The sequence below is a fragment of the Mobula hypostoma genome, chromosome 1, assembly GCF_963921235.1.
Source record: "Mobula hypostoma chromosome 1, sMobHyp1.1, whole genome shotgun sequence".
NCBI classification, from domain to species: Eukaryota; Metazoa; Chordata; class Chondrichthyes; order Myliobatiformes; family Myliobatidae; genus Mobula; species Mobula hypostoma.
The window spans coordinates 165,688,930-165,705,764 of NC_086097.1; the positions used below are offsets into that span (position 1 = coordinate 165,688,930).

Here is a 16,835-nt window from a genome sequence, read left to right on the forward strand (position 1 = left end):
TCTGTAGAATAACAACTATAAGAGTATTAATGAAAGACCACACCGGTGTGCAAAAGAGAACAAACTGTGCAAGTACAAAAAGAAGAAAAATGCGATAAATATTGGGAACATGAGATAAAGAGTCCTTGAAAGTGAGTCCATTGGTTTTGGGAATATTTCAACGACGGGTTAAGTGAAGTTATCCCCTTTGGTTCAAAAGCCTGGTGGTTGAAGGTAATAATTGTTCCTGAGCCTGGTGGCGTGAGTCCTGGGGCTCCTGTACCCCCTTCCTGATGGCAGCAGTGAGAAGAGACCATGTCCTGAGTGGTGGGGCCCCTGATGATGGATGCTGCTTTCCTACAACAATGCTCCATGTAGATGTGCTCTGTGGCGGGGTGGGCTTTACCCTTGATGGATTAGGCCAGATTCATTACTTTTGGTAAGATTTTCCTTTCAAGGACATTGGTGATTTCTTACCAGTCAAGTCAAGTCAAGTTTATTTATATAGCACATTTAAAAACAGCCCACATTGACCAAAGTGCTGTACAGATCACAACAGGCTGTGATAAAGCCAGTCAATATACTCTCCATGATACAGCTATAGAAATTTGTCAACATCTTAGATGTCATGCTGAACCTTTGCAAACTCTTGCACTTTCTTCATAATTGCACTTGCGTGCTATGCCCAGGATGGGATCTCCAAAATAGTAACATGAAAGATTTTAAAGTTGCTGATCCTCTTCACTTCTGCTCCTCTGATGAGGACTGGCTCATGGATCTCTGTTTTCCTTTTCCTGAAGTCAATAATCGGCTCCTTGGTCTTGCTGACATTGAGTAAGAGGTTGTTGTGGCACCGCTCACTCAGTCAGACCCAGATTTTCAATCTCCCTCCAATATGCTGATTCATCACCTTCTTTGATTCGGCCTGTGACAGTGACGTCATCAGCAAACTTGAATATGGCATTGGAGTTGTGCTTGGCCATGCAGTCATAAGTGTAAAGCAAGTAGAGCAGGGGGCTAAGCACACAGCCTAGTGGTACACGTGTGTTGATGGAGATCGTGGAGGAGATGTTGTCAATCTTGTCAATCTGAACTGACTGGGGTCTGCAAGTGAGGATATTGAGGATCCAACTGCACAAGAAGATATTGACGCCAAGGTCTTAGCTTAAAGAGAAATTACACACTGCAGATTGCAGTGAGCATAATTTGAGAGAGGTATATTTAGAAGTTTTGTCCACAGAACATCACTGTGGTACTGAGATAAGTTTTGTTTAAATTAAGAATAGGCTTAGGATGGGATACATGCACTTCATTGTGCCTTGTCCAAAAATACAGAACTTTTAGATAGATGCCAATATATCTAATAAGGAATTCAGGCAAAAATTCTTGTTAGAGTGTGGAACTTGTTACCACACAGAGCAGTTGATACTTTAAAACTGAGCTATTTATGACAATCTGGATAAGTACATTCTGCAAGAGAGAGAATATGTCAATGGAGTGAGTTATTCTGTGGGGAGACCTGTGTACACGGTGTCTCTGCCACCCACTTACGCTGATCCCAGAATCATACAGAATGATGTAACATTCTGTGTAAATTTTCCGTCATCTATAGATGGGTGTAGTTGAGATCTTACTGTTTTACAAAAGTACTGCAGGTTCTGGAAATATGAAATAAAAACATAAAACCTTTGCAACACACTCTAAATGCTGGAGGAACTCAGCAGGCCAGGCAGCATCTGTGGGGGGAAAAAAGTACAGTCGACGTTTCAGGCTGAAATATAGATGGAATTTTTTTTCCATAGATGCTGCCTAGCCTGCTGAGTTCCTCCAGCATTTTGTGTGTATTGTTTGGATTTCAAGCGTCCGCAGATTTTCTCTTATTTGTCATAAAACCTTTGCAGATATTTAGCAGGTCAGGTTGCATCTAAAGTGAGAGAGGGACAGAAACAGATTTAAAGTTTCATCTTTATTGGGAAGAATAGCAATGAGCAGTCTTTATAATGCATAGGACAGCATGGGTGACATAAGGGAAGATTTATGACACATTGGACTCTGGTGAAATTAAAATGACAAAGGGGATGACGGTGTCATTGTCTACAGTGACTTCTGGTGGTGCCATCAAGCTGACTCTTGCGAGCAGCTCCAATGGAAATCTTGAAGTACTGCTGTTTTAGATTGCAGCAGCTGAAATTCATAGTTACAGCCGTGGACAATACACTAAGCAACATCATTTTAAGGTGTTCAAAAAAAAAATCTCATTACTCAAAGTCAACAAATCTTGGATAGTGGTCTCTGGTCAAAAATGCAGTTCCCCTTTCAGACAGCAGAAGAGAGGATTCTGCACCAGATTAAAAGTTTGTTTACAAAGAGGTTTTGAACTTTCACTACTGACTATTCTTCAAGCAAACGTACAGTCTCTGGACAATAACCTTAAAGACCTCAGGGCAAATTTGCTCTACCAAAGGGACATCAGGGACTGTTGTGATATTTGTTTCTTGGAGACTTGGCCATCCCCTGCTATTCCAGATGCAGCAGTACAGCTCGCTGGCTTCACGACTCACCACTAGGAATCAGAATCAGGTTTATTATCACCATCATGTGTCGTCAAATTTGTTAACTTCGCAGCAGCAGTTCAATGCAATACATAATATAGAAGAAGAAGAAAATAATAATAAATAAATAAGTAAATCAATTATGGTATACGTATATTGAATAAAAAATCATGCAAAAACAGAAATAATATATATTAATAAAGTGAGGTAGTGTCCAATTCCAATTCCAAGTGAGGTAGTGTCTAATGTCCATTTAGGAATCGGATGGCAAAGGGGAAGAAGCTGTTCCTGAATAACTGAGTGTGTGCCTTCAGGCTTCTGTACCTCCTACCTGATGATAACAGTGAGAAAAGGGCATGCCCTGGGTGCTGGAGATTCTTAATAATGGACGCTGCTTTTCTGAGACACTGCTCCTTCAACATGTCCTGGATACTTTGTAGGCTAGTACCCAAGATGGAGCTGACTAAATTTACAACCCTCTGCAGCTTCTTTTGGTCCTGTGCAGTAGCCACCACCCCCCCCCCCATCCAATACCAGACAGTGATGCAGCCTGTCAGAATGCTCTCCACTTTACATCTATATCTTGATCGTTTTCACGATCAAGTATCGTCCATTTTATCTGCCATGAGAGTTTTCAGCTATTATCTTGGTAGTGGTGTGCATCACATGTGTCAAACAGGCTCTAGACCAGGGGTTCTTAACCTGGGGTCCACAGATAGATTCTAGGACATCCGAGAACCTGGATGGGAAAAAAATTACATCTTTATTTTCACTAACCTCTTAACGAAATTTATCATTTCTTTCAATGTAGTATTAGCAGTACCTGTGACCTCGTCACCAATAGAAATCACAGATATTTTCATATCAAATTGCAATTGTTACAAATATCTCAACATGTTTACAACATGTTCATCACTCCGAAATTAAAATTTAATATCAATGTACCTATATTTTAAATGTACAGTCTTATTATTTTCTACATTAATAAAGAAGCACATATATTACTATATCACAGATTTGTTTTTTAAATTATTTTGTTAACTGTATTTCAATATAATTGGTTTCTTTTGTAATCATTTGTATTTTATTTTATATATTTAAATACATTATTCTGAGAAGGGACCCATAGGCTTCACCAGACTGCCAAAGTGGTCCCTGACATAGAAAAGATGAAGAACCCCTGCTCTAAACGAACTGGGTGATGGAATTACCAGACATGAAACAGTACACCTGATGTCACCGCCATGACTTTGGGGGATTTTAACCAAGTCAGCTTGAAGAAGTCTAAATAATTATCACCAACATGTCACTTGTGAAATCAGACGAGTCAACACACTGGGCCACTGTTACACCACCATCGTGAGCACTTGCCATCCCACACTCACACTTTGGAAAGTCTGATCACCTGGCTGTACTTCTACTCCCTGAGTACAGGCAGAGACTGAAGACCACAGCACCCATGGAGAAGACCAAGAAGATATGAACAAGCGAGGCAGAGGAGCGCTTACAGGACTGTTTTGAGTCGGTGGACTGAACTGTATTTAAGGATTCATCAAGTCTGAATGAGTACACCACGGTTGTCACTGACTTCATTAAAACCTGTGTGGATGAGTGTGTGCCTATGAGGACATATCGTACATATGTGAATCAAAAGCTGTGGATGAGCCGGGTGATTCATGGTCTTCTGTGGCATTCAAATCTGGTGATCTAGGACGAGGCAAGAAAGCCAGGTACAACTTACGGAGGGCTATCTCACAAGCAAAAGAACAATTCCGACTGGGGTTAGAGATGGAATTGGATGCACGTCAACTCTGGCAGGGTTTGCAGGCCATTACTTCCTACAAAGCAAAATCTAACTTCATGAATGGCAGTGACGCTTCACCCCCAGATGAGCTCAGTGCCTTTTATGCATGCTTGAAAGGAGGAATAAAACTACTGCTATGAGGATCCCTGCAGCATCCAGTGACCCTGTGATCTCCGTCTTGGACACTGATGTCAGAATAATTTTTTAAGAGGGTGAACTCTCGCAAGGCGACAAACCCAATGGTGTCCCTAGTAGGACTCTGAAAATTTGTACCTACCAACTAACATGTGTGTTCAAAGAAATTTTTAATCTCTCATTGCTGTAGCTGGGAGTTCCTGCCTACTTCAAGACAGCAACATTCATAGCAGTACCCAAGAAGAGCAGGGTGAGCTGCATTAATGACTAGCAAGCAGTAGCACTCACATCTATGGTGTATGAAGTGCTTTAACAGGTTGTTTATGGCTACAATCAACTCTTGCTGCAATTTGCCTATATGTCCACAGTGAATCTTATCTCAGTAGCTCTTCACCTGGATCACCTGAACAATATTAATACTTGAGTCAAGCTGCTGTTTATCGACTACAGCTTGGCATTTGGCACAATCATTCCTGTAGTTCTGATCAAAAAGCTCCAAAACCTTGGCCTTTGTACCTCCCTCTGCAGCTGAATCCTCGGATTCCTCACCAGAAGACCAGTCTGTGTGGATTGGAAATAACATCTCCACCTTGCTGATAATCAACACTAGCGCACTTCAAGGATGAATGTTTAGCCCACTGCTCTACTCTCTTTCCACCCATGATTGTGTGGCTAGGCACAGCTCAAATGACATCTATAAGTTTGCTGAAGGTACAACCATTGTTGGTAGAGTCTCAGATGGTGACGAGTGGGTGTACAGCAGCGAGATATACCAGCTGCTTGAGTGGCGTCATAGCAACAGCCTTGCACTCAACATCAGTAAGACCAAAGTATTGATTGTGGACTTCAGAAAGGGTAAGGTATGGGAACACACACAAGGGATCAGTAGTGGAAGGAGTGAACAGTTTCAAGTTCCTGAGCCCCAACATCTCTAAGGAGCTATCCTGAACCCAACATATTGATGTAGTCACAAAGAAGGCATGACAGCAGCTATATTTCATTAGGAGTTTGAAGAGATTTGGTATGTTACCAAAGACAATTTCTACAGATGTACTATTCTAACTCTCTGAATCTGCACTTGGTATTGGGGTGGGTTGGCACTGCCTAGGATCAAAATAAGCTGCAGGAAGTTGTAAACTTAGTCAGCTCTATCTTGGGCTCTAGCTTCCTCAACATGCCGGACATCTTCAAGGAGCGATGCCTGAAAAAGGTGGCATCCATCATTAAGGACCCCCATCACTCAAGCCATGCCCGCTGCTTATTGCTGCCATCAAGGAGGTGGTACAGGAGCCTGAAGACTTCCACTCAAAGATTTAGGGATAGCTTCTTCCCCTCTGCCATCAGATTTCTGAATGGACATTGAACACATGAACACTACCTGATTATTTCTTTTTTTTTTGCACTATTTGTTTAATTGAAAAATTAATTAATACTTTAATTTAGTTTTTATTATTATGTCTTGCAGTGCACTGTTGCTGCATAACAAGAAACTTCATGGCATCTGCCAGTGATGTTAAACCTGATTCTGCTAATGAAACTCTATAGGGATTAGTTTATTGGAGAGACAAGAGTCTATACACGCTGGAATCAGAGCAACAGAAAATACTGAGGAATTCAATGGTCAAGCAGTAGCTGAGCACTACAGATGAAGGTTCTCAACCTGAAAAGATCACTGTCCATTTCCCACCATCGATATTACCTGACTCCCGAGTTCTTCCAGCATTTTGTGTGTTGCAATTAGTTTATTTTGAGTATTTGTTGTGAACATACAATATGAACTGTGATACCTCCAATGCTCCTCATACAGTATAAGGTATAAAGAGAGGTTGATGGCTCTGGGCCTGTATGTGCGAGAGTTTAGAAGAATGAGGCAAACCTACCAAATATTGAATGGCCTAGATAGAGTGGATGTGGAGAAGATGTTTCCAATAGTGGGAGAGTCCAGGACCAGAGGGCACAGTCTAGGAATAGAAGAATCTCTCTTTAGAACAGAGATGAGGAATTTCTTTAGCCAGAGGGTTGTGAACCTGTGGAATTCATTGCCACAGATGGCTGTGGTGGTGTGTCATTCAGTATGTTTACAATAGATAAGTCTATCAAGGTTGGATAGATTTTTGCATTGGGAAATTAAGGGTTATGGGGAAAAGGCAGGTAGGTGGAGATGAGTCCATGGTCAGATCAACCATGGTGTTATTGAATGGCGGAACAGGCTCGACGGGCTAGGTGGCCTACTCCTGCTCGTAGTTCTTATGTTCGTATGGAAGTTGATAAATTCTTGATTAGTAAGGGCATCAAAGATTATGTGGAGAAGGCAGGATAATGGCATTGAGAGGGAAAAATATTAGCCATGGTGGAGCTGAATGGCTCAATTATGTTCCTAAGTCTTATGGTCTTTAATGACAGGTGAAATGCAAAACTAATATTGAATGGTAGAAGACTAATTTGACTCTTAAGAAGTTAATTTATTTCAGCTAGGTCAAAAGCAGATTCAGTGGGAGAAAGGAAGAGCAACAAAGAGAATGGAGCCCGACTAACAAAAAAAAACCCTTGAATTATCTAGCAGCACTCAGCCACCCTTATCTGACTGTGACCCCTCACTGGACTGGAACGCTGGTTGTCTGGCTTGTACTTTTCTCATTTATGCATATACATCTTCTTCATCTGCCTTGCATGTTACACGCTTGGACGATCATGGTTCTCCACATCGAACGATTCCTCGCAGCGTCAATGATATCTCGCACACTTAGATCTGCTAGTTCTTTCACAGTGTCCATATATTTTCTTCTTTGTCTTCCTCTTCCACGTTTCCCAGGCATATGGCCTTGTAATGTAAGGCATTCTATTTCTCCCTTTCTGATGACATGGCCCAGGAATTTAAGTTTCCCCTCATTTAATGTTCTCATTAAAGGTCTTTTTGTATGGGCACGTTGGAGTACTGTCTCATTAGTTACCCTATCTCTATATGATATTTTCAGCATTCTTCTAAGAAACCACATTTCTGTTGCTTCTAAGTTTCTTTGGAGTTCTGGTGTTGAAAACTCGTTCAAATTCGGAAACTGATCAAACAATGATTTATAAAATTCCGGACAATCCATATTAGGAGCATAAACATTAACCAAAACTACTTTTTTATTAAATAGTAAACCACTAACCAATAAAAATCTACCATTCGGATCAGAGATAATATCCTGTTGTATAAAAGTAACTGAGGAGTCTATAAAAATAGAGACGCCTCGAATCTTAGCATTGGAGTTCGAATGAAATTGTTGTCCCTTCCAGAATTTGAAAAAACGTAGTCTGTCCCCCCTCCGTACATGGGTCTCTTGTAAAAATAAAATTTGTGCTTTAAGTCTCCGGAACACTTTAAAAACTTTTTTCCTTTTAATAGGATGATTAAGACCATTAGTATTCCAGGAGACAAAATTAATAATAGACTCCATAAATCCTAAAGTCAACCCATAACAAGGAGGATTGACAATAGGCGCGACCCACAAACCCGGAGAGGAAACAGAACATACAAAAGATACCGGGGAAAAGGACGCAACCAATACTTCAATAATGTATATAGCCCAAAGAGAAACAAACTAAAACGTGAAGCCCCGCCCACCCCCCCCCCCCCCAAGACCCCAAGGCGAAATCTAAAGCAGACCCGCCAGAAAGAAGCAAGCGCTAAAACTACCCCCATGACTTCCGGTATACGCTCCCTAAAAAAAAGGTATAAATATGAAAAGGATCAGCTAATTGTAAAACAGTAAAAAAATAAGTAAAAAAAAGTTAGCTCAATTAAAATACACACAGAACAGAACAAAAGCCGGAAAGTATATATTAAAAAAAAACCACAATAAACCTCAAACTCATGAATAGACACAGCAACAAAAAAAATAGGATTATTAGTGGTTTATTATTTAATAAAAAAGTAGTTTTGGTTAATGTTTATGCTCCTAATATGGATTGTCCGGAATTTTATAAATCATTGTTTGATCAGTTTCCGAATTTGAACGAGTTTTCATTGATTTGGGGCGGAGATCTTAATACCTGTTTATCTCCAGCTTTGGACCGTTCGGCTCCTTTACGGACTTTACCTAATAAATCTGCAAATTTGATTAATTTTTTCCTTTCTGATTCTGGGTCGACGGACATTTGGCGTTTTCTGCATCCTCAGGAAAAAGATTTTTCCTTTTTTTCACATGTTCATCATTCCTATTCAAGAATTGATTATTTTTTCATTGATTCTCGTCTCATTCCTTCAGTGATTAAATGTGATTATGATTCTATAACCATTTCGGATCATGCTCCACTTAAGCTTTCTATTAAAATTATGGCCAATATACCAAACAATAGACAATGGCGTTTTAATTCGCTGTTGCTTCAGGACTCGGACTTTGTTAATTTTATGAATGAACAGATTGAGCTTTTTTTTACAATTAACCATACAGAAGATATTTCGGTTAACACTCTTTGGGACACTTTTAAAGCCTATATTCGGGGTCAGATTATTTCGTATTCCGTTGCTTTGAGGAAGAAACAGAAGCAGGAGGAGATGGCAATTGTGGACAAGATTAAAGAAATTGATAAGAAATATGTTATGGCTCCTTCTGAGGAGCTATACAAACAAAGAACTGAACTTCAAATGGAACACAGTTTACTACTCTCGTCCTCGATTGTAAACCAATTAAAGAAAACAAGAAGTGATTTTTATGTTCACAGTGATAAAATTGGCAAGCTGCTGGCTAATCAATTGAAATCTAATTATGTTAAATCTCAAATCAATCAGATTTATAACCAAAATGATCGATTGATATTGGATCATGTGGGGATTAATCAAACCTTTTGTGATTTTTATTCTTCTTTATATCAATCAGAGTCTCCTCGAGATTCTAAATATATGAATGATTTTTTAGATATAGTTAGACTTCCCTCAGATTTCACAGGATATGTCTTCTTTATTAGATACTTCCATTACAATGGATGAGATTAAGAATGTTATTTTTTCTATGAATCTGGGGAAAGCTCCTGGCCCTGATGGGTTTACCGTTGAATTTTATAAATGTTTTGCTTCTTTATTGATTCCTTGGCTCTATAAGGTTTTTGAGGCTTCTTTGAAACTTGGTAAACTTCCGGAATCTTTTAATAGAGCATCAATTTCTTTAATACTAAAGAAGGATAAAGACCCTGCTCAATGTGCATCTTATAGACCAATATCTTTATTAAATGTTGATTCTAAAGTTTTTTCTAAGTTATTAGCAAATAGACTAGAAAAAGTACTTCCTTCTATTATTTCGGAAGACCAAACGGGTTTTATTAAAGGTCGTTACTCTTTTTATAATATTCGTACATTGTTAAATATCGTTTATACTCCCTCACAAAATGTTCCTGAGTGTGTTATTTCTTTAGATGCCGAGAAAGCTTTTGATAGAGTAGAATGGCCTTATTTATTTAAGGTGCTTGAAATGTTTAATTTTAGCTTGAAATTTATATCCTGGATTAAACTGTTATATCACTCCCCTGTAGCCTCGGTTCGTACTAACTCCTTAAACTCACCTTTTTTTCCTCTCTTTCGTGGTACTCGACAAGGCTGTCCTCTTAGTCCCCTATTATTTGATATTGCATTAGAACCTCTTGCAATTGCTATTCGAGAATCTTCAAATATTACTGGGATAACTCGGGGATTAAAGTCCCATAAATTATCACTCTATGCTGATGATTTACTTTTATATATTTCTAATCCTGAGAGATCCATTCCTGCTGTTTTAGAGTTATTAGCACAATTTGGTCTTTTCTCAGGTTATAAATTAAATCTTAGTAAGAGTGAACTTTTTCCGATTAATAAACATCTTCCCTTATATTATAAATTTCCATTTAAATTGATTAATAATTACTTTTCATATCTTGGGATTAAAATTACTTGTAAACATAAAGATTTATTTAAGACTAACTTTTTACCATTAATAGACCATATTACTCAACTTTCATCTAAATGGTTTCCCTTATATTTAACTTTGATTGGTCGTATTAATGCAGTTAAGATGTTTTTTTTGCCAAAATTTTTATATGTGTTTCAGGCATTACCAATTTTCGTTCCTAAATCTTTTTTTGATAAAGTTGACTCTAAAATTTCTTCATTTATTTGGCAGAATAAGAATCCGAGACTGGGTAAAATACATTTACAGAAAGCTAAGAGAGATGGAGGTTTAGCATTACCTAACTTTAGATTTTATTATTGGGCTATTAATATTCGACATATGAAATTTTGGTTACTTGACCGGGACATACTATCTATTCCTAAATGGGTAGCATTGGAATTACAATCTGTTCAGGGTTATACACTTGGTTCTATTTTAGGTTCCTCTCTTCCTTTTGATTCGAAACGCCTTAAGCAGGTCTCTAACCCGATAGTTAAATATGCTTTGCGCATTTGGTTTCAATTCAGAAAATTTTTTGATCTTAATCAATTCGGGTTAGCGATTCCTATTTTAGGTAACATATTTTTTCCTCCCTCTTTTACGGATCGCGCTTTTCAAACTTGGAAGACTAAGGGTATTTTACGGTTTTTGGATTTATTTTTAGATGGTTCCCTTATGTCTTTTGAACAATTATCTAATAAATATAACTTATCAAGAATACATTTTTTTAGATATTTACAAGTTAGAAATTTCCTAAGTACTATACTTTCTTCCTTTCCAATGCTTCCTCCTATATATATTTTAGATTCGATAATTAACCTTAATCCATGTCAGAAAGGTGCATCGGCTATGATTTATAATATTATTATGAAACTTAGGAAAGCTCCATTTGATAAGATTAGGGTAGATTGGGAACAGGAATTGGGGCTTACCATTTCTGTGGATGATTGGGGGCAGATTTTACAATTAGTTAATACTTCCTCTATTTGTGCTAAACATTCCCTAATTCAATTTAAAGTGGTTCATAGAGCACATATGTCCAAAGATAAGTTAGCGCGTTTTTACTCGCATATTAATCCTTTCTGTGATAGATGTTCGGGGCAGATAGCCTCTTTAACTCATATGTTTTGGTCTTGCCCTACTTTGGAAACTTTTTGGAGAGATATTTTCAATATTATTTCTAAGGTATTAAATATAGATATCTCTCCTCACCCTATTACTGCTATCTTTGGACTACCTAAAATTTCTAGTAATCTTTCCCCTTCAGCCCGTAGAATGATTGCATTTCTTACTTTAATGGCGAAAAGATGTATTTTACAACATTGGAAAGAGCTTAATGCTCCAACTACCTTTTTTTGGTTTTCTCAGACGATTTTATGTTTGAATCTGGAGAAAATTAGAAGTAATCTTTATGATTCTTCATTTAAATTTGAACAGATTTGGGGACCTTTTATTCGATATTTTCATTTAATGTAATATTTACCCTTCTTGTTTTTTTTTCACTGTTTTAATGGAGGTCGGGATTGAGGACGTGATTTTAAGTTTAACTCTGTTTGGTTTCAAGTTAGCCCATTGCTTTGCTTTGCTTTTAGTTAGTTGCACGGTGGGTTTTTTTTTTTTTTCTTTTTTTTTCCATTGATATATATAAAATCTAGTATACTATTATGTTATCTTGCTTTCTTATGCTTAAATTACATTGTTTGTAGTATTTTCTTTTTGGTATTGTTATCTTTTGGAATTTTATTATACTTTAACATTGTATTAATGTTTATATGGCTTACCTTTTTTGTATACTTACTCAATAAAAAGATTTAAAAAGAAAGAAAGGAGTTCTGGTGTTACAGTCCATGTTTCAGAAGCATACAGCAAGATTGACCAGATGTAACATTTCAGTAGCCTAAGCCTTGTCATAGAAATGTGTCTGTTGGTAAAAATGGGTTTCATTTTTTGGAAGTTGGTTTTGGCAATGACAATTCTTCTTCTTATTTCTACTCTACTTCTAGCATCTTGTGATATAAAGCTACCAAGGTAATTAAAGCTGCTCTTTTGTTCAATCTCTTGGTTACCGATGTACAATTGGCAGTTGGGAGTATCCTGCTGTTTTGATATTGCCAGACATTTGGTTTTTTTTTTACAGTTGATGGTTAGACCAAAATCTGCACTTGTTTGTACTACTTTGTCTAGGAGGATTTGTAGGTCTTCTGCAGCACTTGCTATTAGGGTGGTATCGTCTGCATATCTTATATTGTTGATGTTAACGCTTCCAATTTTTATCCCATCTAGGTCTTCCATTTCTCTGAGAATCATTTCACTATAGATATTAAATAATTCTGGTGAGGCAACACATCCCTGTCTAACTCCTCTGAATTTTAGTCCAACTGCTTATATTATCATCAATTTTTACCGCTGCCGTTTGATTCCAATATCAATTTTGAAGCAGTTGTTGGTCCCTTCAATCAATGTTTAGTTTAGCAAGAATTTGAAATAATTTTTCATGTTGCACTTTGTCGAATGCTTTAGTGAAATCAATAAAACATAAAAAGACATCATTTTGATATTCAGTTGCCCCTTCTGAAAGCATTCGTAGTTTGAAAATTGCATTCCTAGGTTCTCTATCCTCAATAAACCCATATTGCAGTTTAGAAGTTTCTGGCCTCAACTTGTTTTTAATTCGACTCAGGACAATTCTCAACAAAATCTTTATTATGTGACTCATAAGATTGATTGTTCTATAACTTTCACAGTCAATGGTTGCAGGAATTTTTGGCAGAGTTATAAATACTGATTTCAAGAGATCATCAGGCTCATATATGCCATTAAACAGTTAAAAAAGAATATCTATGCCCAGGTCTTCTAGGGCTTCTATCATTTCCACTGAAATTTCATCATCAGGTCCAGTGCCTTTATCATGTTTTGCTTTTCATTGCTTACATTCATTCACTATATATACATAGTGAGCTAATTTTTAAAAAATGCAAGGTTAAGCACCTCTTATCCAAAATGCTGGGGGCTGGAAGTGTTTCGGATTTTGGAATATAGAGTATGTTGAGATAACTTGGAATTACCATCATTTCTGACTCTGAATTTATGTGCTATCTGTAAGCAGTCTTTGTCTTATAGTTGTTCAACACACATATGTACCAAAGCAGCTGTTCAGCCTGTTTGATTTTCATCAGTGACGATCTTGGCGAACTCATCAATAAATTTCTCTGCTATTTCGTGGTCAGCAGACGCTTTATCACCACAAATCTTCAACAATTTAATGCCATACCTTTTCTTAAACTTCTGCAGACACCCTGCTGAATATTTACTATTACCTTCAATTTGCAGTTCATTATGATAGATCTTTGGCTGCTTCATGATCAGTACGCCGTTAAGCAGCATGTGTTCACTTTAACACTGACGAATCTACTCTTTCAATACCCAGTTGAGATCTTCACTTTTTGCTTGATGCAGTATTTTTTCATTAACTTCTGCTCATTACAAATGTAAGGTCACTTCTCAGAACTCTGTGGTACACAGAGGCTTGCGCATCTCATGGCACCTACTCAGTACCTTGAGGAATTTTCCATTTGTGATGTCATGTTAGTGCTCAAAAAAAATTTCAGATTTCAGCAGAGGCTATATGGATTTTGGAATTTTGGATAAGGGATATTCAACCCTTATATCTTTATGAATTTTTTGAATATTCCTCTGATCTCATCACTGAATTTCTGTCTGTTTACATGATTTTAGGATACGGGGGTTGGGAAGTCGAGTATAGTGTGTCGATTCGTCCAAGACACCTTCGATGTTAATACTCTGCCTACAATTGGGTGAGTATAGATGAATTTATGGAGTTTATCACATTCCTGGACTTGAGATCCTATTTTATTGTTGAACTGACTTGTTTGATCTTTACAGTGCGTCCTTCATGACTAAGACTGTGAGCTGTGGAAATGAGCTCCATAAGTTTTTGATTTGGGATACAGCTGGACAAGAGCGGGTATGTAATTGTAGATATTTTCTGCTTGTGGTTGGGAAAAACAATATATAAAGTCTTATTTTCACTGTGGCCCAAGGAAATCTGGCTATGGATTAGTAGGTTAGGCTTTGGGATTGTAAGAATAGTTGATGCAATAACATCAACATTTACTTCAGATGAAGGCTTAAGCTTCATATTTGAGCTAATGTGAGAGCTTTAATTTCACTGCAAGGTATTCTTTTTGGTGCTGGTCTCTTACCCTGGCGAAAGTTGTAAATGAATGGCTCTATCCTTTTCATCAACACTGAAGGATCAACATTATGTGGCTTTGTTCCTGGTGAGTGGATTCCCTTGGCAAGGAATGTAGAACTCACAATCAAGCTTAGATTTTTGGCCACTGATTTAATTACTGAAATAAATTTTACAGCGAGCATGATGACATTTTTTTTTGGAAGAGTGCCTTGTTTTAATTGGTCTCACAATTTGGGAGACACCCTACTTACGTTGCTTGCCCTTGTTAAACAGTTGCAAAGTTTTCCAGATAGCTCAGCTTTGTTTACCCACTTTGCAGTCAGGTTGGTTTGATGGTAGTCTTGTTTGCATTTCTAGTGGTGCATAACTGTTGATGTAATCATGAATCAGAATAGTTAAGTATACATTTACCTTGGCATGTTCCTAGTTGCATAGAGAAGCTGAGCTTTTTCAACACATTCCAGAGCAACTTAGAGGCTTTGAAATGTTTTTGGGTGTAAATCGCTGTTGGGTTGGCAGTTGGCACAGTGGCGTGGCACATTGTACTGCTGCCACACAGTTCCAATCAACAGGCCTGATCCTGAACTCTAGTACTGTCTGTGTGGAGTTTGCATGTTCTCACTATGACAAATGGCTTTCTCCTAGTGGGGGGATGTGGGTTGTAACCACTTTCTCCCCAAATATGTGCTGGTAGATAATTGGCTGGTGTTTAAATTAATTCTTTGTGTAAGTAAGTGACAGGCATATTAAGAGGGAATTAATAGGCATTTAAGTTTTTTACAAAAAAGGGAATGAATTAAGAGGGCAAATGGGACTGATAGGATTGCTCATTTGGGAACCAGCAAGGACCCGATTGGCTGACTAGTCTCCTTCTCATGTGCGATGCAGGGGAAACTGGTGGACACTTAGTGTGTGGGAAGGTCCAAGAAATAGGATCCTAGAAAGTACAAGATTTAAGTGATATGTGTTGACTGAGTGACTATAGAAGTCACCCTTGGCACATTTTCAACTGATATTTGTTATAGTTTATATCTGGCAATATTTACGAAGACCAATAAAGGGCAGGGTAACAAAAAAGTGAATAAGAAGTATTATCATAGAATGGTTATAGCTGGAGGTTATTCAGCCCATTATGTCTGCATTAACTCTCTGTCAAAGCAGCTCACTGGTTCTATCCATCCTTCCTTTCCGACTTTTGAGGCATGAAATTGTATTTATCTTATTCCCTTTGAAAGTCACAAGGGATCCAGCTACGTACCGCATAAAATCTTTTTCCTCTTTTCACTTTTAATTCCTTTTTCCTTGCATCTTCTCCCATTTCTCAGCATTAAACTTCATTTTTTGTGTTCCTACATGTTCGAACAGCCTCTTTATATCTGGTTGCAATTTATCACTATCCTCTTGTCACAATTCATACCACTACAACGTTTTCTGTTGCTTGCAAAGTTAGAAGTTGTGGCTTGTTCTCCCATCTAATTATTAAAAGAGATTGAACCCATCAATGGCCCCAACACTGACCTTGGGCAAGTGCCACTATCTACTTGCCTTCAGTCCAAGAAAGAACAATTCTCCACAACTTTGTCTTGTCCGATTATTTAACCAACTTTGTGTCCATGCTATGCTGTGTGGTTCAACCTGGCCTGTAATGTGGCCCCTTTTCAAAAGCCCTCTAGAAGTCTATGTACACCACTTTAGATTTATCCTTAGAAAATCTATGATGTTTTTGCCTTAAGCAATCCACTTTACAATCCACAGCTATTAACCTTGTCGTGGAGAATATTTCTGTCACTGAAATTAAACTGATTGGCCTATATAGTTACTAGACTTTTCCTTACAACTTCTTTTGGACTTTATCCCTTAAAGTTTAGGAAAGAAGTCATAGGAATAAAAGCAGGGACTGGCTACTTGGCCCCCTAAACATGCACTGCCATTTAATATGATTGTGGCTATTCAACCCTTGGACTTGGCTCCTCAGTGATGGTCCTCAGTTCCTCAAAAATACCTACAATGGGATCTAGATTCCATATCCCTTTGGGCATAGAATATTCCAGGAATTCATTACCCTCCATAAGAAGAAATTCTGAATGCACCCCATCAGTGGAAGCACCTTAACATCTACATTGCCATGCCCCTTTAGGGTCTTGTATTAATCCTGTCCTACATTAAGATCACCCCTCATCAAATTAACTTCAGAGAATGTTTGTTAGTTGTTTACTTGTGATAGGGCAACCCTCTAATGCCAGGAG

General features: G+C 37.9%; 1 protein-coding gene across 1 annotated transcript in view; it reads left to right on the plus strand.

Moving 5' to 3' along the window:
• rab31 (RAB31, member RAS oncogene family) overlaps positions 1–16,835 on the plus strand; it is a 121,874-nt gene that overhangs the window by 14,475 nt on the left and 90,564 nt on the right. The window contains exons 2-3 of the mRNA XM_063040708.1: positions 14,109–14,188; positions 14,277–14,358. Of these exons, the coding sequence (XP_062896778.1) occupies positions 14,109–14,188; positions 14,277–14,358 (162 nt within the window). The remainder of the gene's footprint in view (positions 1–14,108; positions 14,189–14,276; positions 14,359–16,835) is intronic.